Source organism: Mastigoproctus giganteus, chromosome 8 (assembly GCF_048544385.1).
Source record: "Mastigoproctus giganteus isolate SK-2022 chromosome 8, ASM4854438v1, whole genome shotgun sequence".
Taxonomy (NCBI): domain Eukaryota; kingdom Metazoa; phylum Arthropoda; class Arachnida; order Uropygi; family Thelyphonidae; genus Mastigoproctus; species Mastigoproctus giganteus.
In genome coordinates, this window is record NC_143582.1 from 47,780,427 (window position 1) to 47,807,350 (window position 26,924).

At 37.2% G+C, this 26,924-nt stretch overlaps 1 protein-coding gene across 1 annotated transcript in view; it reads right to left on the reverse strand.

The window, feature by feature from the left end:
- The window catches only part of LOC150081515 (uncharacterized), a 66,350-nt gene extending 41,789 nt beyond the window's left edge, over nucleotides 1-24,561 (reverse strand). The window contains exon 1 of the mRNA XM_090380230.1: nucleotides 24,278-24,561. Within this exon, the coding sequence (XP_090236356.1) occupies nucleotides 24,278-24,561 (284 nt within the window). The remainder of the gene's footprint in view (nucleotides 1-24,277) is intronic.
- Between the last annotated feature and the right edge of the window lie 2,363 nt (nucleotides 24,562-26,924).

The following is a 26,924-nucleotide window of genomic DNA, read 5'->3' on the forward strand; positions in this document are numbered from 1 at the left end:
AAACCTATTAAATTAAAAAAGACACTTACATACAAAACATTCAGAGATAATAAAAAATACTGAATCCTTTTCAGAAGACACTCCAACGGCATACAAGGTCTGAAATATTTCATGAAGAAACATGTGGCAGTTCCTTGTAAAGCTTTAAGAGCATCGTTGGAAGTTTTATATTTAATACTCACATCTGGTGAGTATGGGCTTGGCACACTCAGGGCTAATGGCAGTGAGCACTCTGCCATCTTCTCTTTCTTGGAGATTCCCTTCTACTTTTGACTCTCTCTCTCAGGGTAACTCGGGAATTATATATATATATATATATATATTTTTTTTTTTTTTTTTGGCTGGTGCAGCATAAGCCTCAGGCTTGCTTGCACCCTGTAGCTAATAATCATACGAAAAAATTTGAAATCGCATACTATTGCTGAATCTCTTGTTCTCCCTGCTGCTATAAAAATGATTTCAATTATGTATAGAGCAACGATTTAAATCCCATTCCTCTAGCCAGAGACAGTCTCGCAGTGTATTACAGTTATAGCAGACAAAATAAAATTCAGTATATTAAATCGATTGAGAGAAAGTCCAATTTTTGCAATGCAGTCAGATGAATTCACAGATATTTAAAACCTTGCTCAACTTATTGTATATGTGAGATAATGCTACGAGAGAGATATTTTAGAGAATTTTCTATTTTGCAAAGTTTTGGAAAGAAGAACGACAGGTGAGAAGATTTTTCATGTTATATTTCCTTTCAAACATAATCTAACGTGGAACAACGGCTTTGCAATTTGTACTGATGGTGCGAGTGCATTAACGGGATAAAATAAAGGTTTAAAAGGCAAAGTAGAAGAAATTGCTCCAAATATAGTTTTGAATCATTGCATTACACATAAGGAAGCATTAGTAGCAAAGGAAATGCAAACTAATTTGCACGAAGTTTTGAAAGTTGCGATAAATGTGATCAACGTTATTAAAAAAAAAAAAAAGCAGAAGCTCTTTTTGACCCCAAACAAAGTTTTATTGTTTTTATTGGATAAAAATCAGAACCTTGCTCAACTGTTTACAAATTAAAAATGGCTTGGAAAACTTAGTTCCCTTGCTGGTATTTTTTAAAAACTTAATGATTTAAATTCAAGTCTTCAAGGACAGGGAAGTCCTTGAAGACTTAAATTACCCAGTGATAATATAAAAAAAAAAACTCTTCCAAAGGGAAGCGTGATCTTTGGAAAACTGAATTTGAGCGCTATTGCGCTCAAATTCATTGTTATAATATTGACATTTTACAATTTAAGGGATGTCATTGCCACCCCTAACAATACTAATTAAGAATTTTTCCAAATGATTTAATGTTTCTCCAGAAAAAAAAAAGTTGTATTGGATTCGTGATCCCTTTGCTTTTGATATTTCTTCATATCTCGAAATTACCATGCAACAAAAGGAAGATCTTATCTACTTCTCGTATGACAGAGCATTATGTGCTCTTTTCAAGACTACTTGGGAAAAATTTTGGCTTTCTCTTCAAGATGAGTATCCAGAATTATCGAAAGTGGCGATACAAACATTGCTACCTTTTGGGTCTACATATTTATGTGAGGTTGATTTCTCAAAATTAACAACTATAAAAACAAAAAAGCATTCCGGACTTGATCCAGAAGATGACACGAGATTAGTAATTTCAAACACTGCACCAAATATTACCAGTTATCCAGGCTCATCCTTCTCATTAATGGTTTTGTTTTGTAATTTTTCATTTTTTATTGTTTTGTAATCTTAATTGAAGAATAAGAATTTGATTTGTTGTTTTTTCTGCATTCAATTAAAATACTAAATAATTATTTTAATATGTAAATTAAAATGGAAACAATTTTTTTATTCCTTTCTCAATAGTCGAATAAAATTTTTATTACTACATAATTTATAAAATGACATTTTTCTTCTCTAAAAATCTGGTCATCCTACCTCGGGGTTTACATTGAGGGGTCACATCAGTTTTATATTTAATAAAGGGGGTCGCGAGTGAAATAAGTTTGGGTGCCGCTGACTTAGTGCATTTGGTTTACACTGTTGGTGCAGCTAGTCACCATAAAAAATAATGATTGTAATCATTACAAAACAGGCCTTGAGCACCAGGCTTCATGTCATTATATAACTTCTAGAAACAACCGACAGACTGGTTTAAGTTAAACTTTATTAAACTAAATGTATATATAAATAAAGTACTAACACAGATGTAAAAGCATTAAAATATATATAAGTAAAAAGAAATAAAATAGAATAAATATACACATAAATAAAGTACTAAATTTTGTAATCTTTGTAAAGTTCAAAATTTTACTTAAATTATGGTTGCTACAAGATCCACTTATAATACAAAGTCCAGGGACATTGGGATTCAGATGAAAATATCTGTGGGCATTTCTGGAGTGAGCCACTACTTTGTAGTTTGCATAGGCTGTGGCATGTATTCTAAGGCTGATCTAGTACACAAACCCGGCTGATCTAGTACACAAACCCAGCTAATCTGGCGATTCTTTTCTTTGCAGCTGATGTAAGGAGTGTACCTATCTCAAATTACAACTTGGTGTGTTACGAGAAGAATTTGGGTCACTGAACAAACGAGTGCTTGCCCTAGAAACAAATGTAACTGGGGACTAATTGGGGACTCGAGTATGTCTTGACCTGCCAAGTGATGCACCCACTGATTGCACCCAGAAAAGAATAGTCAAGTGCAGACTGCTCTGGTCAAAGGTAATATAATTTTAATGACAAATTATACTGTCAGGGAAACATGTAACAGTTCTTGCAATAAAGATAGGTGGTCCAGAACCAGTGTTTTTGCCAGGATCAACAATTGATGATCCTGGCAAATCATCAGATTTTAAGGGAGGTGAAGAGAGAATTATTATTCATGTCAGCACTAATAATATTAAATGTACACAACCTGACCATCTATTGGATAAATATAGGACTATGCTGATAAAAGACAGCTAGTTAGGTCAGAATGTGTATATGTCTGCAATTCTGGCCATACAGAATAAGAGTGATTATATGCTGAAAGCTTTGTGGATTAATTCAATACTTGAAGGAATCTGCAAGGCTCTGGAGGAAATTTTTATCAGCATGGCCAACATTTGCAGGTAGAAGGAATCTGTTTTGTACAGGTGGTATTCATTTGAAGAAAGGTGGTGCAAGCATTTTTTCCAGTATAACTGAGGATGCCCTAAGGGTTCAAGGGAAATGCTAGGGTAGGGAGGAGAAGGGACATTTAGGTCTGCATTTATCTGATGATAAAAGTCAAAATAATACTTGCACTCTCCTCATGAATTCCTGTTTGTTGCCACAACAGCAAATGTTGATAAGATATTCTGAGGGCAGCAATGTTTCAAATGAGGGAGAAGATAAAGCTTCGGATACAAACCTAAATAACTTCAAGGGATTTATCAGGATAGTAAACTATAGAAAATTACTTACTCTTAACTATGTCTACAGTAATGTCAGGAGTGTTGTCAATAAAATGGCTGAATCTGAACTGGTTAGAACAAATAATGCTGATATAATAATGCTAACAGAAACATGGTGCCACCCATAAATTGGGGATGATGAGTTCCACTATGGTATATATAACGTGTTTAGGAAATATAGGGAAGGTGGAGGGGGGCTTTTTCTTATCAAAAGCAGCCTGAGTGCGAAAAGAGCTTTTGCTGAGTCTGAAGTTATGTCTGCCAGCATAGAATCTGAGTGGTGCAAGTTAGTTGGAAGCAAAGGAACAATGAGAGTGGGAGTAATCTACAGACCAGAAGGTTGTGAAGAATATGAAGAGTCTTTATATGCAGATGGAATGGGCAAGCAAGCATGAATGTGTTATTATGGGTGACTTTAATCTGCCCCAGATTGATTGTAATAAGTGGGAGGGCAACTCACCTTGGGGGAAAAATCTTTCTAATTAAACTTGTTGATTATTACTTGTATCAGCACGTTATAAAAAGTACTAGGTTACTTTCTCTTCACGAATATTCATGACCTCTTCATTACTAATGAACCAGATAACATCACGAGGCTTAAAGTACAGGAACCATTGTCTTGAAGTGATCATATAATCATCAGTTGAAAGATGTTGCAGTAGTTAAAGGTAAAGACAAGGGTTTTAAGTTCAGAAGAGAGGACTTTGACAGTTTAAGGCACTATATGGAATCCGTGAATTGGGCGGATTGTTGAAGGATGGCAAATACATTTGAATTTTGAAATACTTTTCAAGCAAAATTCACATAAGCCACGAATGCATACATATGCATGCTGCTTGGCTACAGGTTCTCGAAACATTTGAAATAATACTATGAGGCGTATTATTTGTTGTTTCTGCATAAGTTCAAACGGTATCAAGAAGTTCTGCTGCGTCTCCACAATGATTGTGCTCCTTCCATGTTTTAATGACGGTGTTATCTACCATAGTAACTCGAGCGGCATATTTGGTTTTTCGGTAATTTTGACACTTCCAATGAATTTTTGTTTCATTTTGCCTGTCTTTAAAAAACAAATGTCCACTAAAGCACAATTTCGGTTTTCCGTTTTCTGATTTCAAAAATTCCACCGACATGATGCGCTCACAAACTCAAAAGGATGAAAAATAAACTCAAAACAAGAAAATGTTGTGATTGTAAGAGATTATAAACATATAAGTACCTCCTTAATCAGCACGCCCTACCCCCCTCCCCTAAAACATGCTACTTAAGTTAAAGTGTTAAGTAGGTACTTACCTAATTCCAATTTTGGAAAATAACAAGCAATTAAATTAAACACCTGCAATGGTATATATTTCTAGGAAATCTATACCTAGCATATAACTTCCATTTTTAGCTGCACTTAATTCTTAAATAACACCTATAGAAAAATCTTATTTTCAATTTAAAATGACCAATAAATTTATATAAATTATATGTATTGCCTGGTGATAAAATATGCTAGTGATCATTTGTAGGCTATAAATTGTTTATGTGATAAACTGACGCAGCGGTAAACTGCTAGCGATTAATTGCTGGCTGTGAATTGTGGGTGATAAACTTTCCTAGACTCAGAAAGGTTCAGTTCTGCAAATTTCATCATCTGGTGAATAGGCACCTGTGAGTTGATCTGAATGAGGTGTTTAAGGCTTTGAATGGGGGGGGGGGAGCAAGCTTAGTGCTGATGGTATTCTTCTTGTGTGAGTGGGCATAAATTCCAATTGAGGAAGGATGGCTACAGGATAGATGTGCAGAGGGAGTCTAGGCCTGGAATCTCATTGCCCTTTTTTGCACCTGTTGCAGCAGATATACATCAGTCTTAAAATGAGGCCTCCAGATCTGTAAGCAGTATTCAAGATGTGGCCTAACCACTGCCTTGTACAATAGGATAATCACATCCTTATCTCTGGTAGCAAAATTCCTGCATATCATTGACAAAAACTCCCATAAATTGTCCTGGCAGCTAGCCTATCTGCATTGCTAGGAAAACTTCATATCTCACTACACATTTACCATTACCCTAAATATAGTACCACACAGTTGGTATATTAGTCTGGAATTACTGCTGTGGTTATAATTATAATCCTCCTCCTCACACCAGGTGGAAATGGCCAAGGTCAAATCGTGTTAATAATGAGAGGAACTTCTTTTTTTTTTTTCACTGTGTAGCTGAGTTATTTGGTCTCAGGCAAAGACAGGAAGGTTTATGTCCCCCAAAACTCGGATATTTTGTCTGATAAAACAGACAAACCAACCAGGGAATAAAACAATTTATGGACATAACACGTTAAGACGAGATAATTCTTAAGTGGCTCTAACATGACCGAATTGTTTTTCTTATAAATGAAATCTGGAAAATTATTGTTTAAGCCTGGAGATTAGACAATAAACCCAAAGAGTTGGCAGCCCTACACGTAGCCACTTAAAATAATTAAAATATGTCAATTATTCTTAAAGTTTAATGCATTTCTATTATAAAAATAAGATCTTTTGGAGGCTTTTTTTGGAGAAATTAAAAAATAATAAGATAAACTTTTTCTTTTCGAAGAAACTTTTACTTTTACATTTTCTTTTATGAAGTCCTGATCAGATGTACACAAGTACATAGAAAAAAAAAAAAAAAAAACTTTTATTGTAATCAGCATGTACACTGTGCTGCCACTTTATTAGGTACACCCCTGCTGTGCACACAAATGGTTTGTCCCACAATGTTGAAGTCACATGACCACACTTGTGGATATAAATGCAGCAGAACAACCTTTCTAGTATCAGTTAAGTGTATAAACCATAGCAAGAATGGGGAAAGGCAGTGATCTAATGGACTTCGAACGTGGCATGGTAGTAGGTGCAAGACGTGCTGGACAAAGCATCTCTGAACTTTTCACGCACCACAGTTTCAAGGGTGTATCGAGAATGGTGCAACAAACAGAAAACATCCTCTCAACAGCACTCCTGTGGAAGAAAATCACTTGTTGATCAGAGAGGTCAGAGGAGGATGGCTAGAATTGTGCAAGCAAACAGACGAGCTACAATGTCACACATCACGTCAGAATACAACCTTGGTGCGCAGAACAAAATATCGCAACGGACCACTAGTCGCACTTTGTCGCGAATGGGCTACAACAGCCGACAGCCATATTGCATACCTTTGTTATCAATGAAGAACAAGAGAGCACGCCTCCTGTGGGCACAGCAACACCAGCACCAGACTATCGATTGGAAAACAGTTGCTTGGTCTGAAGAGTCGAAGTTCCTGGTTCATCATGTTGATGGAAGGCTCAGAATTTAGCGAAAACATGAATCCATGGACCCGTCATATCTGATGACTACTGTGCAAGGTGGTGTGTGGGGGGGGGGAGTCAGGGCTGCCAGAAGTGGGTAGGTGAGGTAAGCATCGCTTACAGCGGCAGTTCAGGAGGGCGCCAAATTTTTTTATTCTTACATATATAAGTCGGACCTCTGTTTAACGAACGAACTTCTTTATAGCTAAATTTTCTATTTGACAATATTTTTTGAATTCCCCTTGGTAATTACATTTAAAGTAGTTTCCATAGAGGCGCCTCCGTAGCCAGGTGGGAAGGAGCAGCAGTGCATAGCACACGCTTCTTGATTAGACCGAGGTTCGAGCCCGTCACCTCCAAATACGGAGGATACGGAAAGATCAGGGAATGACCACCGCACCGGAGCAATATGGCCTTAGTTGCTAATGCTCCTAAAAAAAAACCAAATAACAAAAACCAATTTCCATTGAACGAAAAAAATTTCCATATAACGAACGGATTAAGTGCATGTGGGCTTATTACCCTGGTGGCACGTTGAAGGCTGCATGTTGAATGTGATGATGATGTTAATCATGGTTTGACAATTTACAAAATAAAATAATAAACAATAACGATCACATCTCAGGTCTTCAGGCAATTAGTTTGGCTCTAAAATTCGTGCTACTAAGCAAGAATTAGAAGAAATTAAGAAAATGAAACGGGGAAAACAGCATTTTTTTTTAAACATCTAACAAAATTCACACCACATACAACCACTGATCTGATTCTTCTCCTCTGTACATTACTAGACGATTTCATGTGCATTAACAACAAGAATTGCAATGCACATTAACAAAAATGCTCCTTTTCTTTTTTTTTTGTTGTTTTGGGGCTGCTGTCCCCACACCCTGCTAATATAAAGAGAACCTGATACTAACAACTCACACAATTACTGCAAAAAAACATCAAATCGTTAAGAACAACTTGAAAACACCTAAAAAAAAAAAATAGCCGACCTCATCAGCCCACACATGCCGGCTGGTACAGTCATCAAACATGCACACTGAAAACACTTGTATTCTGAAGCTATCAGATTCACACTCACACACCATTCAATTACACTCTTACATCCATCCTTTTGCAAACGGAATGACACGCAATAACCAAGGTAGCGGAGCAGCACGACGACGACTAAACAACGGCACGATAATTTTGCATTTAACGCTAAAATCAAGCGAATTTGCATCCAATCATGCAATCAGAAACACAAAATAAGGTAAATTACGCATTCCCAGTAATAAGCCAATCACAGAACTCGGCTGAACAATCACTCCATTCTTCGTCCTTGTCCGCAACCATGTTCTGTAGTTCAGCCAGAATAAGATAGTGTATATGATACTATTTTTATCAAGGTAATGTACAGCCTTCAGGTGATCTTCAAAAGAATTACAGTATATGAAAATGACAATGGTAACTTTTTAAAACTTAGTGAAACAATTGCTAAATTTGATTCAGCTAGGGCAGAACATATTCACCGCATTCAGAAATATGAATGGAAAAATAACATGCATTATTTGGGTGATCAAATACAAAATTAAATTATTGAAATAATTTCACAAAATATTACAGATAAAATACTATAAATGACTAGAGAAGCTAAATATTTGCTATGATTGCACTGTAATCACTGAATACGAAAAAAAAAAAATAAATAAAGATATGGATACAAGGAATCGTTCTAAATCAGTAGCCTTAAAAATAACGTCTTATAGTTTCTTTGTTCAATTATAATTTGGCATTATACTTTAAATAAAATTAATCTGGTAAGTAAGATGCTCAAAAAAAAAAAAAGAAAAAAAAAAAGGATTCTGATATACAGTAATACCCCGACTTACGCTACCCCGACTTACGCGAACTCGGAGTTACGCGGTTCTTGATTTTTTCGTTTGGCAACGCTGCCGCCCACTATCTTCAAGGTCGTTTTTCATATGTTATCGATATACGGTGCGACGGCGGAGAATGAGAGCGAAAGATGAACAAAATTCAACTTTGCTGCTTTTATGTTTTTTATATCAGTGAAGGGGAAACACATTTCACCATAATAACGTAAAAACCAACACAATTCCAGCTATCGGTATAATCGCAAATGCAATTAGATCGAGTTTACTACCAGTTTATAACAGATTTCACTAGCAGAAACGCAACTGGATTTTTATTGTTTTATGGTAGTAACCCCTAGAAATGTGAGGTGTTAATAGCGTATCTCTGCCTTTATGGTGTTGTTTATTCAGTTGCTACATGCGCAGCTTTGTTTATGCGTATCAAGCGTGCCTCCTCGTTTTGTAATTGTGCTTTATTCCCTAAAAATGAGTAAAATACTTAAAAGGTGTGAAAAGGAAGCGTCCTGGTGAAGACACTGCAGATTCAGAGAGAAAAAGAAAAGCAATTATCGATAAACAGAGGCGGACTGGTCAAAAATTCTTACCCGGGAAAATTTATAGTGGCCTCATACTATGGTTTATGGCCAAAATCACACTGGCCCACCGGGGTTTCCCCGGTAAGGCTTATGGCCAGTCCGCCTCTGTCGATAGAGAAAAAATATGAAATGAGAAAAAATATGAAATTGTGAAACGCTTTGAGCGAAATGAAAGACCATGTGATATTGCACGTGCTACAGGCCTAAATGAAGCAACGACGAAAAGCACATGACAATTGCAAACTTGACAGGTTGAAAATTGAAAAGGGCTTAAACATTTTAGAAAACATAGACTCCAACGAAGAACGCGTTATAGCTACAAAGCAAGGAATAAAAAAAATTATTAGCTTGCTTCGAAGAAATTCTGCGTGAAAAAAAGAACGCGCTGTGTTGTCAGACGAATTTGTTAGATTTTATGAAGCCATCGACATCGAAATAACTTTTTTACGTAAGTCATTTGTTTTTTAATACATATTTTGTATTAATATGTATAAAGAACTGCAATTTTATTAATATTTTTCTTCTAAACTAGTGTTTTTGTTAGTCCTTGGTCCCAATTAAGCAAAATTTATATGTATTTATATGCAAAGTTGTACCCCGACTTACGCGATTTTCGTCGGACCCACCTATCGCGTAACTTCGGGGTATTACTGTATATACGAAGCTCTTTAATGTCTACAAAATATCACCGAATATTTTAAAAAAATAGAACAGAGGAAGCAATCCAAACAATTCTCACTCAATTCGGCTACTATCATTGGCAATTGAAGCTTCGTTTCCAGAAGGAAGCACTGTAAGGAAAGGATTGAAAAAAAATGTCATTTCGATTATGAAAGTATATGAAGCTCTTCAGGATCCGCTATAAAATTTCAAAATTAATTTTTTCTTTCAAATTATGGACACAATATTTTTCTCGTTTACAAATATGAAAGAACATGTAGAAATGTTTAAAATGCTTTATAACATTTTTGAATTTAAAAAAAAATGGTCAGATGACGATTTATTATTAAATCATTGCAAAGATTTACATATTAAGTTAAGTGACATTGATCGTAATGAGTCTGATATTGATGGTTTACCATTATCTGAAGAACTTAGAGTACTTCAAATTTATATTAAAAATGATTTTACAGATACTTTTCCAAATGTATAGCAGATGCATTACGAATTTTTCTAACTTTACCAGTTTCAGTTGCCTCAGGTGAACGGTGTTTTTCAAAATTAAAATTAATCAAAAATTATTTACGATCGACGATGTCTCAACAACGAATCACTAATTTGTCAATAATTTCAATAGAAAATGATATTTTGGAACAAATAAACATAAATTAAATAATTAATAAATTCGCACATCTTAAAGCAAGGAAACATAAATTTGTATACTTTTTTAGCATTATAATTTTCCTTTTATTTTATTATTGTGGGTACGATTTACAGTGATTTTGAATTTAATGATTTTTATATTTGTTTGATTATATTATATGTGAGATATGTTGTAATTCTTTTCTTTTTCAATAAATTAATAATAATTATTTACGCGTTTTTTGTTTTTTAATCCAAATATTTTGGGGCGGCAAATTTGATTTCGCTTACTTTACTGGCAGCATATAGGGTCGCAGCGGCCCTGGGCAGTGTTATGGTGTGGAGAATGTTTTCTTGGCACACGGGTCCATTGATACCCATAGATTCACATCTGAATGCCACATCGTACCTGAACATTGTTGCTGACCAAGTGCATCCGTTTATGTTGACAGTTTATCCTCAGTCAGATGGTTACTTCCAGCAGGATAATGCGCCGGTGCACAAAGCCCGAATCACTATGGAATGGTTACGGGAACATGACAGTGACTTTTCTTTGCTGCAGGGGCCCGCTCATTCTACGGATCTCAATCCTATTGAACATCTTTGGAGTGAGCTGGAAAGGGCTGTTCACTGCAGGCGTTTTCAGCATCTTGTTTAATCCATGCCTAGACGAATTCAGGCTGTTTTGAAGGCTAAAGGAGGCTCAACGCGCTACTAGGTAGGTGTACCTAATAAAGTGGCAGCATAGTGTAGGTTTATATTACCCTTTTTTGCTTTACCACGGTTTATGCATGTGCAATGGAAGTGATTAAGTAATATTCCCATTTGTTCTTGAGCTCAATGTTACGCATGGAGTTACTGTTGTTTCGTACAACTTGTATGATTGTCGATATCATTACTCCATGAAAGGAAGTATTTATACTACTGCAACTAATGTGATTGTCTTACAGTAGAACAGTATCCTTTTTCTAATTCTTGATTTTAATATTTTTTAAGTTGGTTGTTACAGAGTTGGCTGGTTATAGGGGTTTTAGTTGCATTAGCAACTTTGGCCACATTGCACCCAGTAGAGTAGCTACCCTTTTTCGGGCCCAGAGGCAAAGAACATGTTCGGGCCCCTACTTAATGAAAATTGCAAAGACGCCAGGGCCCGGAAGCAATTGCATTGCCTGCCTACATGGTAGCTACACCACTGATTACGCCGTATATAATATATTGTGAGTTGCGTGTGATCTGTGGTCAGTTTGCTGGAAGAAAAATCTGAGTTTCCAAGAGAAAAACAAACTTTCTCTAGCCTGAGACCGACTAACTCAACCACGCTGTGAAAAGGCCCATAAAAATTCTTTGCGTTATTGACGGGATTCGAACCCCGTTTGAGGAGGGCGGTGATTATAACAACTATGCTGCCCACGTGGGCTGGATTTCTAGAAACATGGCAGTTTCGTTTTTATTGATGCCATTCTCGAAGAAATAATGGACAATAAAATGAAAGTATTTTATATTGCTTTTGGTGCTTTCTTTCTGTCCATTTTAATTTTTTTATGTACGCATTTTCATTCAGCATCAATAAACAATGGTAAACATCTGCATTCATGTTTCATCGATTATTGTTTGCAATTAAGCTGTCTCCCGAAGTGATCACAATAAGCGGTTGACACCGCTTATTGTGATCACTTCGGGATAATTCTTTCTTCACATGATACTAGTGCTTGAACTGGAAAATATAAACACTGAAACGCTAATCTGTAAACAAAAATAAGATTAAACGTATTTGTTTTAAAACTTTATCCAGCGAATGCAAACATACAATAGTCTTCATTGTTTCTAACATTGGAACGGTCGTGGCTATCTGAACATTTGAAAAACATTTTTTTATGACGTTTAAACAGCCCAGATGCATTGAACTTAATTTTAGAAGTTAACTTATCAGGAGTAAAAGCATTTCGGTCCGGTTTAAGTACCGATGTAGTTGCAAAGCTTAAGATAGCTATCACCCCAACTTGAAAAAAATGAGAATGGAATAGTCCCAACTAGCAGAGGGGGTTTTCAGGACAAACCATCACTTTTATTCGCACATCGCACTATTTACTTTCCTTTCATCCTAATTTCCTCATCTCCCTTAGTAAAATTGGAGCCCAGCGTCTGTGTTTGACCTAAAATTTCTCTCTGGCGTCCCCGACTGCGTTCATCTGAACTCAATTTAACGTTACACCACGGTTTACCCTCTATATTGAAGGTAGTTTCCGCAAGTGCAGTTACCGTAAAGAGCGAGAGTAATGGTCACGCGGTTATTGCTCGCACTAAAAGAGTTGCTGATCGAACGACGAGGTCAAGTTAAAGAATTCATTCACCGATGTTCTAGTTCCGGAATTTCTTCGAGAGCTCAAAAAGGTTAATGACTAGCTCAAATAACTCACTAGCTAAGAGCACAAACTGGTCGATTATCTAGATACTGAGAAGGCCCAACCCTTCGGATACTAGGAGGAGGGTAAGGAGAGAGCACGTTGTAAGTGTTGGGGGAATGACATTTTTAAGAATCTCTACATTTCAGTATAAAATACTTAACGAACGAGTAGTGCGAAGGTATTACGAAATGACAACGCGTGGATGTACTCTCGTACACTTGTGTGTGATGTAACTTTTCTCATGAATCTGATTTATTATTATTGTCATAGCTCAAAAAATACGGTTGTCACTGCAACCTGTATTTTACAGGTAAGTCTAACGCGTTGGTGAGGATGAACTGCCAATTCTTTGTTGTGATCTGCATACCTTCCAAGAACTGGCGCGACTTTCGGCAAAGGCACAATTATGTTGGGCTCTTATACAGACACAAACTATCGACAGCATTATTTTACGGAATCTTACTGGTCGAAGGAAGCTGACAAAGAATGATAACCAAACTCAATCATATCCGGCTTTCGTTAGAACAGTGCAAAAATTAAATTAAAATTACCTGGGGTGCATTTGGTAATTAGATTTGTATTTAACATCGATACAGAAAACTTTATCCTTTTTTCAACTAGTCAGGGTAAAGATAAATAATCGAAGGTATTACCTAGTGCTCAAGTCAAAGGGTACAAAAGTGCACGCGCTTTGTGTCCATAGTTCACGCCTGCTACTAAATACGGTACAATGATCTTATATTCTCTCTACTTTGAGAATTTTCTGATCTTGTGTGGATACAAACAGAAAATTTGTTTGTATTCAGAAAATACAAACAGACACCGAAAGCCCGAGAGTGGATAATAATACCCGGCGAAAAACCAAGACGAGTTGCAGATAAGGAACCGCAACTCAAAGTGGCATTTACGCAGTTGGATAGCCTCGGAAGATTCTTTCCAGCAAACACCATCCAGCTATTCAACAACCTCAATATCAATCCTGAAAAGCTCTGGAATTGCAAATCCTACAGAAAGGAAGTTCTCAGAAACTCTTACTTGCAAATACAGATGTAAGGATACAGTTTCAGCACCTTGTTCGGCCAGGCACGCGCGACTGGGCTTTAGGATACCCGACCTCATCAAGAAATAGGTATCAGGATTGTCCTACCTACCCCACTCTAATCCCCACACAAAGAAGACGACTGCTGGAAAACTGAACTTTCAAATTTTTATTTTACTGTATCGCAGTCATTCCTGTTGTCATGTTGTTTCATATGCTGTACGTTGTTTGGCTGTAAATATTTGTGTTTATGTAAATATGGTGAAACTCCCACTTGTGTGTGTGTTTAAGCAGACGGCATGCTTCAATTGTCACGGTATTATGTTCTTACCAGTTTACAGTAGTTAAGTAGTAAAAGCCTTTGCGAGTAATTAATAACTCAAATATTTTATATTCCAGATAAAATGTACTTATAAATCAGATATCATGTATTTTATAATTGTATTACATTTTGTAACATAGTTGTATATGTATGATCACCCCATAGCCTGTGGCTGTAACCGGGTATTCTCCTAAGAGAAATAAACTGATGATGATAATAATAATAAAATAAAAATTTATAAAAACATACATATTGTTTATCTTATGGAGCTTTGTTCCAATGCACGATTGCTTAAGTCGGTTATTGTAACTCGATGAGGGAATCCCCGAGTGTCTTGGTAATTTAACGTCACAGATTAGTGGGGGGGGGATTCAAAAAAGATTTGTATTTACCTATATGTAGTGACTGAAAGAAGTGTTTTTTTTTTTTTTCTTTTTATTTGATACCTTGAAATCATCTCTGATGCAACCACACTAATTTTGGTTTCGATCTGACAATTCATTTTATTTTATTATTTCGTTTTATTTATTTATTTTTTTCTTTGCAGCGCAGAATGACGTGAAGTGTCACAATGGATAGAGTGGAATACAGATCACTGATTCGGTTCCTCTTTCTGCAAGGTAAAACACACAAAACAATCCACGAAGAAATAGCCGCTGTTTATGGAGAAGACTACCGAGGTTAGAGTGTTATTGCACATTGGCAAAAACAATTCAGATGTGAAGGAACATCGGTGCATGATCTAGAAATCTTAGCACGCCCAGCACTGCTGTAACAGAAAATAGTGTTGCAAAAATTGAGTAATTAATCCTGGAAGGTTGCCGTATTAGGGTCAAAGAATTAGCTGCAGAGCTCCAAATTAGTGTAGGGTCTGTGGAGAACATCATCCATCGACAGTTGCACATGAGTAAAGTCTCTACTAGATAGGTTCCCAAACTCCTGACCCCTTACCACAATATGCGCATGAAATGTTGTCTATGTGCTAGGAGAAGCAAGAGGAGTTTTTTTCAAGGATAGTCACTATGGATGAAACTTGGATCCATCATTATGATCCCGAAACTAAACAATTGTCAAAACAATGGAAGCATGTAGAATCACTACCCCCCTAGAAAGACAGTCTACCAAAGTGCTGGCAAGGTGGTGCTGTATGTTTTATTTATTTATTTTTTTTTTTTTTTGGGACTATCATGGTGTAATAATAACAGTTACCTTCAAAGGGGCTGTGTGATGCGATATAGAAAGGCCGCCGTAGCCTAGTGGTCAGGCGCGCGAGTGCATAAGTACACGTGCCTTGAATGACCGGGGTTCAAGCCAGTGACTGCTGAATACGGTGCTGTTTCTTGTATTCTGTGTATCTTGTAAACTCCTCTGATCATTTGGTTGTCCCGGAGTATAAACAGAAAATTTTTTTTATTATTATTTCTACCTCCTCATAAAGCTACGTCTGCTATAAAAGAAAAAAAAAAAAAACAGACGGAGAAAGCTGTACCCCTACTTCACGATGATGCGAGCTTTTTTTTTTTATTTTTATATATATACTCGCCCCCTACACGCACACTTTTTTTTTATCTGTTTATTTATTTTATTATTAGTATTATTATTATTTTTTTTCCGGTACTGTGCACCGACTGTGAACTTGTTCTGCAGTCTTTGTACACTATCGGTAACAAACTCACTTGAATTTTTTTTTTTTTTTTTTGTTTCTTTTGCTGGCAGCTGGTGTGGGAATTTGCTCGTGCCAGTTTGAATTTTTTTTTATTTTATTTAATTAATTAATTATTTTTTTCGCAGGCTTCCAGGAGTAGATACTCTCGAAGCGGGACTGCGGGCACCCAATGGTCTAGCACCTCTACCATTGAGTGCGAGATTTTGTGCTGTTAGCACCCGCACAGTGGTAGTAGACCCATGCACTCCACGTTCCTTGGAACGGGCACGTGGTGTCCGTTCCAAGACTAGGTGGCCTGGATACAACATAAACAGGATTAACATGTTAATTCCAGTTTGAATATTACAGACAAAATTAGATGGACTTAGGTTAACGTCTAGGGGCCAAAAAAGGCCATATCCTCATACATACACACATCCACGACAATGCACCTGCACATTCCTCGAATGATTGCAGTGAGGTGTGCCTGCGTACAAATGTGGGTTTGAAATATTGCTGCATAAAGTCACTAGTCAAAATATCCATTTTGTCTAGTGACTATGGGGAAGAAAAAAAAGATGTAATAGATGGTATTTATTTCAACCTTCTATCACAATTACTTCTGAGTGAATACAAATATTTTTCGAAACCTCTCCTAGGTAATAAGCTGTTTTAATATCTCGTGCTTTTTCGATTCGTGTTACTTCAGTACACTGGTAATAGCTAAAAAAAAAAATTATATATATAATACAGAATAGATAGTTAATCACAAGGAAATTTAAAAGCTTTTAAGTTTCAGAGTTTTAATTTTACTTTGATTCTCACATATTGCGAGGTTGATTTATATTAGCTGGTTTTGGAAAATTGGCATTATATGAATTTAACGCTAACAATGAAGGCAAACACCTTTTTTTTTTCCCCACTTAGTGCGACGTTCACCCCCCCCACAAGTTGATGACTAACTTTTGACATTGGCGATTAGATCTTGAACAAATCTGTCGAGGTCTGATTAATTATTGTTAAGAAGTCAGTGGTACAAATCTGTACAAATTATTTTTCAAAATTCTGCTTGCTCAGCAACACAGATAACTACAAGCGGAATTAGGCTTTTTGGCCACTAAATATCACAAAATCTGTCTTTGCTTTTCTTAATTTTTATTTATATTAATTATTTAAGGAAATTTAATTTTTAACTAACTAAATATTTAATTAATTTAATAAAAAACTAGGGGCGCTCGCTCCTTTTGATAAAATAAAGTAAAATATTTACAGAAGCTTTCGACACTGTGTGTCTCTTCCTTAGCTATGAATACAGAAATTCGTTACGATATCTATATAATATCAGTGTAGTTATACCACAGACAACGCTTTAAAAAAAACTACGGTCGTAGTTTTTTTTTTTTTTTTTTTTTTTTTGATTTGGTAGTTGTTGGCGCATCGGCTTCTATGGCCATATTGCACCTCCCAAGGTTTTTGCAGTACTGTACTTTGATCCAAGCCCGAGGCGGGAATCGAACCGGCGACCTTGGGTTGCCGGGCATGTACTTTACCCACTCGGCTAGCCCGGTCGGCAACGGTCGTAGTGTGAAAGGCATAATTTCATTTGTATCTCATATTCTGCTCATCCTTCACAATGAGTTACCATGTATTTCACTACCCCAAATAAGTAACGCTTCACTAATAGAGAAGACTATTGTTATTTGTTCTCGCTGGGCGCCAACCACTCAGAAGGACCGTTTCAAAGCTAGTTGGCTTTTCATCGGGCGGTGCCTTTCACACTACGATCGTTAGTTTTTCTTTAAGAGTTGTCTATAGTGTATCTACACCGATATCATATAGATATAAAATCTTAAAATATTATGCCTTGTTGCATTTAGTTTATTTAAATAAATACGTTACATATGGAAATCGAGAATAGAACCGCGTGGTCGTGTTAGATAAACATAGCGCGTGACCACGCTTTAAGAAAAGCTTGTTTTACCACAGTAAAACAAGCTTCTGTTACGTATTTTTGTATTTGTTACGTATTACAACCCGCATACCTCTTCTCCCATTGGCTGAATAAATATCATCAGGAAGAAAATTATTTTAATGTATAGAAAAGAAAGATAAATGAAATGTATATTAATATTCTTTTATAATATCAGTTTAAATTATTAGTATTCGTATTAATTGGCTGATGCAACGAAGTTAGCTTTCTTGCATCGTACTAGTCATGATGGGAGGGAGAAAAACCCACCTATCTTCCTCTTTCCACAGGTACTATTCCAGCTGGCCTTTGAATTTCCCCAAAACCTCCAACAGCAACTACCCCATGCAACCAACTTACTCTGTTAACTAATTCGCTGGCTAAAGCAAAACTTCCTATACAGTACTCTAGTTTACTGATCAGATATTGGAGGCCTACGGATGTTTTTTGCGCAGCCTGCAGAGTGCTTAACTAATTACTTTAACCCATGGTTCCCGACGCGGAAGCTGCTGACTTTGTGGGACTATGGATTGTTAAACAAATAACAAGGGCGTTACTCAAGAAACCCAACAACGTCAAGTACAGAGATCTCATCAAAACTCTTGTTTAATTATAATAAAACCACATATACAGTATACCGTAATTCTTATATAAAATTTATTATATAAATATATATTATGGTAAAACTTTAGCATTCGGTACCAAAGACCGTGGTACAGTAGATCGTGGCCAAAGACCGGTTTTTGCTTGAATCCCTCCCGAAGTCGCATAAAAACATAACTTTTTTTCACTAAACAAAAATGAGTCGATTAAAAACATAACCCCTCCTTTCTAATTACAACTATTTTTCTCAGTTCATGTCCTTTACTCAATCTTCTGTTCGTCACGTAGCCTTTACCTGTAACTCATCACGTAACACGAGGGGTGCCGGATACTAAATTTCAGCCCATATTATATATTACAATACAAGCTTTTGGCTTTTATAACTCTGAAGTTATGATATACACTGATATGGCTTTGCATTAGCAACACCTACCTAATATCTCATGGGGCCATCTTTTGCCCCGTAATATAGTTCGCACACGTCTTGACATGGACTCCACAAGGCATTGCAGGATGTCCTGGGTAGTGCTACCCATGTACTGCACAATGTGTTCAATAATGCCCACGCATTACCAGATGGATGGTCATAAGCATCGAATGTCCTTTTCAAGTAGATCACAAACATGCTCAACTGGGTTGAGGTCCGAAGAGTTGCGCGACCTCAGGAGGACGGAGAATTCAGTGTAATGCGTCTGAAATCAGTTTGCCAGGCCTTGTGACATGGTGCATAGTGCAGTCTTGTTAATGAACGCTGGAGTTGTCTGTATACACTGTCATCACGAAAGGCGTATACTTGGACGACGACGATAGAAAGGTAGGCGCGTTCCCATCAAGCCATTGATTAATGGTGATCAGAAGATCCAGGGCTTGCCACGAAAATAGTCCCCAAACCATAACACCACCGGCCCCAGCCTGCCGAAAACCAACACTGCATCCTGGCATCCTGGTGCCATGGCCTCATGTTGCTATAAACTACCAGGAGACGCGATCACCTGGAAAGCCCCTTCACTCATCCTTCCTACCACGAAGAGGAAAGCCTCTATATAAATAAAAACATTCTTGGGATGGACTAAAGTAACTGAAAAAAAAAAATCAATTCTGCATTGATGGGAGGAGGAAAGGCTTCCTCCATCAAAGGGAACATACACAAAAAAATAAGAAAAATAGGCACAAAAGCCTAATCACGTTATATCCAGTAATAAAAATCTAGTAGTAATGTCTACAAGAGTTAGTTACATGGAATCTGATCTGTATCTATGTCTCTTGAAGATCTTAGTACAAAATTCATTAAAATAACCACATCGTTCCCTGCCTTCAATAAGAACTCTTTCACGAATAAGGAGTGCTAGAGCAGAAATAAGTGTGTTCCTTAGATCTCAATGTGGAGGACAGTCAAATAACATGCACCGCCAGTCTTCAATGTCTTCATAGCGGCAGCAAAGATGTGTTGGAGAAGCCCTTCTGTCTTTAAGAGAGGCGCCTCCGTAGCCAGGTGGGAAGGAGCAGCAGTGCGTAGCACACGCTTCTTGATTAGACCGGGGTTCGAGCCCGTCACCACCAAATAGAGGATGCGGAAAAGTCAGGGAATGACCACCGCATATTCCCGGAGCAATATGGCCTTAGTTGCTAATGCTCCTAAAAAAACCAAAACAACAACAACAACTGTCTTTAAGAACTGTATTTAGCGATCCACGCCTACTTAAAATGAAGGTTGTAAAAAAATAAAATAATAATAAAAACCGGAATCAATATCCCCCGCCACCACTTCCTACCGATCTGCGCAACTACATGTAATGGAATTTTATGCTGAGTGCTTGTAATCAAAAATTAAAACACTTTTAACGTTTATAAAATAAATTCAATATATATTAACGAATAAATGTTCGTTCTCACAAAATCGATGTCGTGAGAAACTATCGGTGCATCGCCCTACGTATCTGTGCTAAATCAACACTAATGAGCTGATAAGGTTCCGTCACGCTGAAGACCAATCAAAATTTCTAACAATAAAAGGGTAGTTTAAACTATACGGTAGTGCTTTCCAAACTTTTTTGACACAGACACGCTGTGCATGTGACAAAAATAATTCAATACTCCGCTCCCTCCGTAGCCAGGTGGGCAGGAGCAGCAGTGCGTAGCACATGCTTCTTGATTAGACCGGGGTTCGAGCCCGTGAGCCACCAAATACGGAGGATGCGGAAAGGTCAGGGAATGACCACCGCATATCCCCGGAGCAATATGGCCTTAGTTGCAAATGCTCCTAAAAACCAAATAACAACAACAATACTCCGCCCTTTTTTTTTTTTAATTTGAAAGTAAACGCACGCAACTTCCTTTGTTTCTGATCAAAAACGTATGTGTGTGATAGGAAAGAGGCGTTACTAGGCACAAGCTTAACCAAGGCTATTTGAAATTGACGAAGTCAATTATTAGCTTTCGAAGAGCATGCATGAACATGTCCAGAACTCACCGGCGTTCGAGTATGAAGAAATAAATGTAAATTTTTTATATATTAATTCATAATTTGTATTTTATCTGTATTAATACTAATTTGTATCAATCAATTATATCAATGTCAAATTTTGGTGACACCATTTGGAACATGACGTGACACCCCTTTGGAAAGCTCAGCTGCATGTATTTATCCTTATTTCTGATTTTTAAATTCAGTTGTATAATCTAACCTATTCGATATTATAAAAACAGTTCCTGAATATGTTTGTTCACGATATGGTGTTGTTACAGTTTCATGCACTCGAGATTTATCTACAAAGATAAATCATATATCACTTGAAAAGGCTGAGCCAAGAATCCAGTTCATGACATTAACCAGAAACTAAAAGCATTCTTGGGCAAGAATGCTTAAATGGGTTAATGCAATTGCATCATTTTTATACGCAACCATCTACAAAAGTTGACAAATTGGCATCATTTTAATTACATCTCATATTGTGGATTCCTTCACAACGAGTTGCTATGTATTGCACTAACTCGAATAAGCAACGTTTCACCAGTGGAGAAGACTACTGTTACTTACTCTCGGAGGATACCACCACTTACACGGCACCGTTTCGAGGCTTATTGGCCGCTCTTCTGGGTGGTGGTATTCGCCGAGAATAAGTAACATTAGTCTTCTCCACTGGTGAAACGTTGCTTATTCGAGTTAGTGCAATACATGGCAACTCGTTGTGAAGGTATTCACAATATGAGATGTAATTAAAAAGATGCCAATTTGTCTACTTTGGTACGTGGCTAGGTATAAAAATGATGCAATTGCACTAACCCATACATTAACCAAAAATTAATGAGTCAACTTTAAAACACGAAATTATGTAATTGGTAGGTTTGTGCAAATGACTACCATTGTAAATCAGGATGTTATAAGCACAATGATGACAGCTGAATTGATGAAATGATGACAGTAGTACAAATTGATAAAAAGAATTTTAGTTGTGTTTTTATTGTTTCGGTTTACGTGAGCTGGAAGTAGCCGTTTTTCCCCCCTCTAACTAATCCTTGATTCTTCTTTAAATTGATTACTTATATCTTTAATTTGGTAATAATGTATTGTTTGAAAATTTGACGTTATGAAAGATATTTGAGAATATGTGCTGGAAAATGTTAGGAATTAAAAATTTTAAGTAACCGTAATGTGGTGCTTTAAATCTTATCGGGTGGTACACTCTTTTAAGTCAACTTGCATTTTATGGGTTTTTTTTTTTTTTTTTGCCAATATCATCGGGAGGTGTGCCACTAACACTAACTGACACTAACATTTCACACGCATGCCGCAGTTGGACAACCCTACTTTAAACTTTGAAAATATCTACTTTGAGATAACTGATCTGAATACACGAAACAGGAAGTTGCGGAAAAACGAAACCGACACCTGAAATGTTACATCTCATATTTTGGATGCCTTCACAACAAGTTGCCATGTATTGCACTAACTCGAATAACGTTTCACCAGTGGAGAAGACTAATGTTACTTATTCTAGGCGGAAACCTCCGAATCCCTTTGTTATATTACTGTTTTTGAAATCAGCCTCTCCAAGTGTATAGGTTATTTTCGAGTTTCATTTCCAAACGCTGCATTTTGGAAATACAATTTCAAAAGCTGTAAAGCCTACATTTTGCAGCATTAAAACATATTTACAACTTTATCTAACTATCCCTGAAACTTATCCAAGTCGTCTTGAAGGAGCGCTGACTGGCGCTAGACCTCCCAATCTTCGCGTCATCTGACATTACGGCTAATATCCTTTCGTCAATGTCATTTTATGAAACAAAAGCAGGAGAAATCGCAGCAGCACCTTTCCTTGAACGGGGAAAGACAGTTCTAATCCCACTGTAGTCATCCCATAATCCAAATAAAGATCTTGCCTGTGATCAGAGTACACTGCAATTAATACAGCGGTCTCTCTTGCAGAATGAGTGAATTGTTTTACTAAAAACAAAAAAAAAAACACCATGCTAAGTAACTTTATATTCAACTCATGAGTGACTGCCATTAAATTAAATTAAATTTTCTGTTTATACTCCAGCACTACAACCAAGTCAGTAGAGTTTACAATAAATCGTCAATACAAATATTTATGGTATTTAGTAGTCAGGGCTTGAACCCCGGTCCACTCAAGGAACGCGTGCTATGCACTCTCGCTCCTGACCACTGGGCTACGTCAGGCCTTGATCAGGTTAGTTAAATTACGGCCATATCGATCAGCTGTGCTCTACTAAAACTTAGAAGAACCTTTTTTCTCTCTCTCTCTCTCTGCGTTAAAGCAACAGTGCTTTGGAAACAGGCCGCTCCACCTCCATACAGCAGTACAAAAAAGATCCATCACTATTGTCTCTGATGGAGACCCGCTTTAGAGTGTAACAAGCCCTAAACGAAAAGGCATCATACTGACATATTGAAAACTGACATCATATTTCGCGATATGAAAAGTAGTTTTTGATAATGTCGATACACGCACTTTAAAACATATTGTAAATTATTTATAGATCAAAGGCAGACTACTACAAATTATCAAAGCTATTTTTTGTAGACTTTTACTGTTTGTAGCAGCTCTAGAATCTTTTCTACCTCAGCATCACAATTTCATTTCTCATATATCGACAACAAAATATGTTGTTGTCTCTAATGATAGAGACATCGTGTCCGATGTCAATATGCACGCTAACGCCCAAATTTGGGATCTATAATTATACTTACACATACCTACTACATTCCGAGGTGACGATCATTTCGAGATGTAGTAGGTGTTTGTAAGCATAAGGTGAAAGAAAGCTGGAGAGCCTGCCTTTTAGTGATGAGCTGTGCGATGAGAAGTTTTGTACTTTTGGTTCAGTTACAAGGATATTAATTTCATAAAATAAAAATAAAAAATAGCAAAAATATTCAGAAAGGTGTAATTAAATCTAGAGAGAATTAAATCTAGCCACGGTGTAATTAAATCTATAGACAGAACTATTTTCTAAAACAGTACAATTATAATCTGTGCTAAGGAGCAATTTTATTCTCTTCCTTTCTTGGAAGCCTATTTAAGACAGATTAAAAAATGATTGAACGTATACTAAAATAAATAAAAAATTTCAACAGAGAAAGTCTAAACTGCATTACTAAACCTTAAAAGCATGCGTTATAATAAAGGAAGACTTGATCGTAATCTGCATGAGTATGCGACCTCGTCTTCGTTCTGCTCTCCTTACTCCTGTAGTCAACCCCGTTCAGGATACGTCCTCACAAGTGGAGCACTAACCTCCCTATTCCTTCCCGATCTTGGTCTCTCGTTCGTTGAGAATTTCCTGGACTTTCACTGTTTCTGGGATCCCGGGTCACCCACAGGTCGACCGAAGGTGGACCAGAACCAAATGTAGGTGACCGAAAGCGTCCTTGCGTCGAAATGAGAACATATGAGGTCAGCAAAACGTTTTGTAAGGCCGTCGAAGGGATGAAATAGGGCAAAGAAGCGGAAGACGATGGGTTTCTGATGTTTTGTCGCCCTCTTTTTCTTGTTCTACTGGCCCGTTCCCAAATCAACATCGATGAAAGAAAATAAGGGGAGGGAGGGGAGAAAGGAAAAAAAAATCACGAGTTGGTACGCAAACCTAACATGAAACGGTGACTGGCAGTGGGGTACAACTCTGTCCCAGTTTGGTTTCTTCCGTGTAGATTATCACAGTTTTTTTTAAGGGGGAGGGAGGACATTAAATGTTGCACGGAACGGAACGTGTCATTGACTGCTATGAGGGACGACACCTATCACGTGTAGCTGCACGCTCACAGTATAGTTTAACCTGCTTCAATAATTGTTACAGTGACTTAATGCAAACAGCTAAGGTAATATAAATTTCAGTGCTCCAGTAACAGTACACCTCTCTCTCTCTCTCTCTCTCTCTCTCTCTCTCTCTCTCTCTCTCTCTTAACTAGACAAGTTCTAAAAATACCTACATTAAAACCCTTAAGTACATTCCATTTAAGATACCTTGTTTAACCATTCCCTTGGCCGAAGCCTATCCTTGGTTAAAGACTTTTTGCAATTTGGCAACTGAGCAAATTTAAAATTTAACTTAGTAATTAAATAAAATGTAAAATTATCTCAACAAGAACAAACTCAAAAATGCCGCCTAGCCTCACCTAAGAGAAATCAGACTTAAGGACTATAACCAATCTGTTGATCGCAATCAAGCGAGTTTCCGTCCTTGCCACCGGGAGGCGGGCTTCTACTGTTTCTTCTCTTAAATACGAGCACATCACTTAACATAGTTGTTAAAGTAGGTAAAAAGTTGAAGGTCAGTGACCAGGACCGAGTCTCTCTCTTTATCCAAGACCCCAACAGATCTGTCAAATTTGGATTTTAAATCAGTATAATTGTTATAGTCCAGCATAATATGCTCAGATGTCTCCTGTGCCTATGTAGCTTGATCTCTCAAGCCAAACTGATATAACCTATAGGCAATACTGTGGCCAGTTTTCATAAAAGAGGCATTTAAGCCAAATGTAGCCATAGTTTTTTTCTTTGTATTAACCATCACTTTTGGGAGAAACATATGTCATTCTTCCCTTATCTGCTTCTTGCCAACTTGCTTGCCACATTACCTGAATAAGGTCATAAAATCTCGACATCAACTTTAGAATATACCTTAGTCAATAAGGTATATTATGCTCATTTTTGTTGATCTAATGTCATTTTTAGTATAATAACCACTAACACCAGATATTGTACCCTTCAGAGCTTGGCATATAACAATCTCATTTTATTTTTTTTTAAATTTAGCATGTTCTGTGAAAAAGAGGCGCTCTTCCCGGTACAACCCCAAATACGGAGTAGACCTCACACAATTCGAACCGTGACTACCGATACTTTCAACATTGGAGCACGGTTCGTGCTAAGCCTGCCTTTTAGGAGCATCTGAACTGTTTTATGCATGGAAATCTGTAATTTATTTAATTTACTCCACCTAATAAAACTTTCTAAAGCTGTTGATGCTCGTTCTTCTATTTGAGACTGTGAGTTTCCAAGAGCAAGAATCCATATGCAATAAAATGCATACCCTCAATTTGTCCGATTAAAAATTCATCAAAGACAATATTCCAAGAGAAGGGGCCAATCACCGAAAGACAATGTTTTTTCGTCCTCTTTTTCCTTTTTCTATTGGCCCGTTCCTAAATCAACATCGATGAAAGAAAATAAGAGGGGAAGAAAGGGGAAAAATCACGAGTTGGTACGCCAACCTAAAATTAAACAGTGACTGGCAATGGGGAACAACTCTGTTCTAGTTTGGTTTCTTCCGTGTAGATTAACCCTTTTCTTCTCCTTTTTTTTTTTCTTTTTTTTAAAGGGAGAACATTAAATGTTGCACGGTACGGAACGGAACGTGTCATTGACTGCTTTAAGGGACGACACCTAGCACGTGTAGGTGCGCACTCACAGTGTAGTTTAACCTGCTTCAATAATTGTTAGAGTGACTTAAATGCTAAAGTAATATTAATTTCAGTGCTCCATTAACAGTACACCTCTCTCTCTCTCTCTTAACTAGATAAGTTCTAAAACATACCTACATTAAACCCTTAAGTACAGCACGAAATAGCAGTAGTATATGTATATAAATGACCAGGATGGCACCTGGAGTAAAGCATGGACTAAAGTCCATCTCCACCTGTATAATCTGTATTCAAGTAGAACTTCTACGAATAGGCCTGCAGTGTAGTGTGTGTGTAGTAATAAAAAAAAAAAAAAAAAAAGCCTCTTTACCACCAGGGAGCGGGCACCATCTGGTGCCCGTCCCTAGCCACGGCGAGCCGGGCCTGGGTCTGCATCTTTGTCTGTGCTAGTTGCACTAAATCCCACACCCAACAGAAGAAGTTCAATTGGCTTTTCTAATTCCAGCGCTCACCCCTACCGA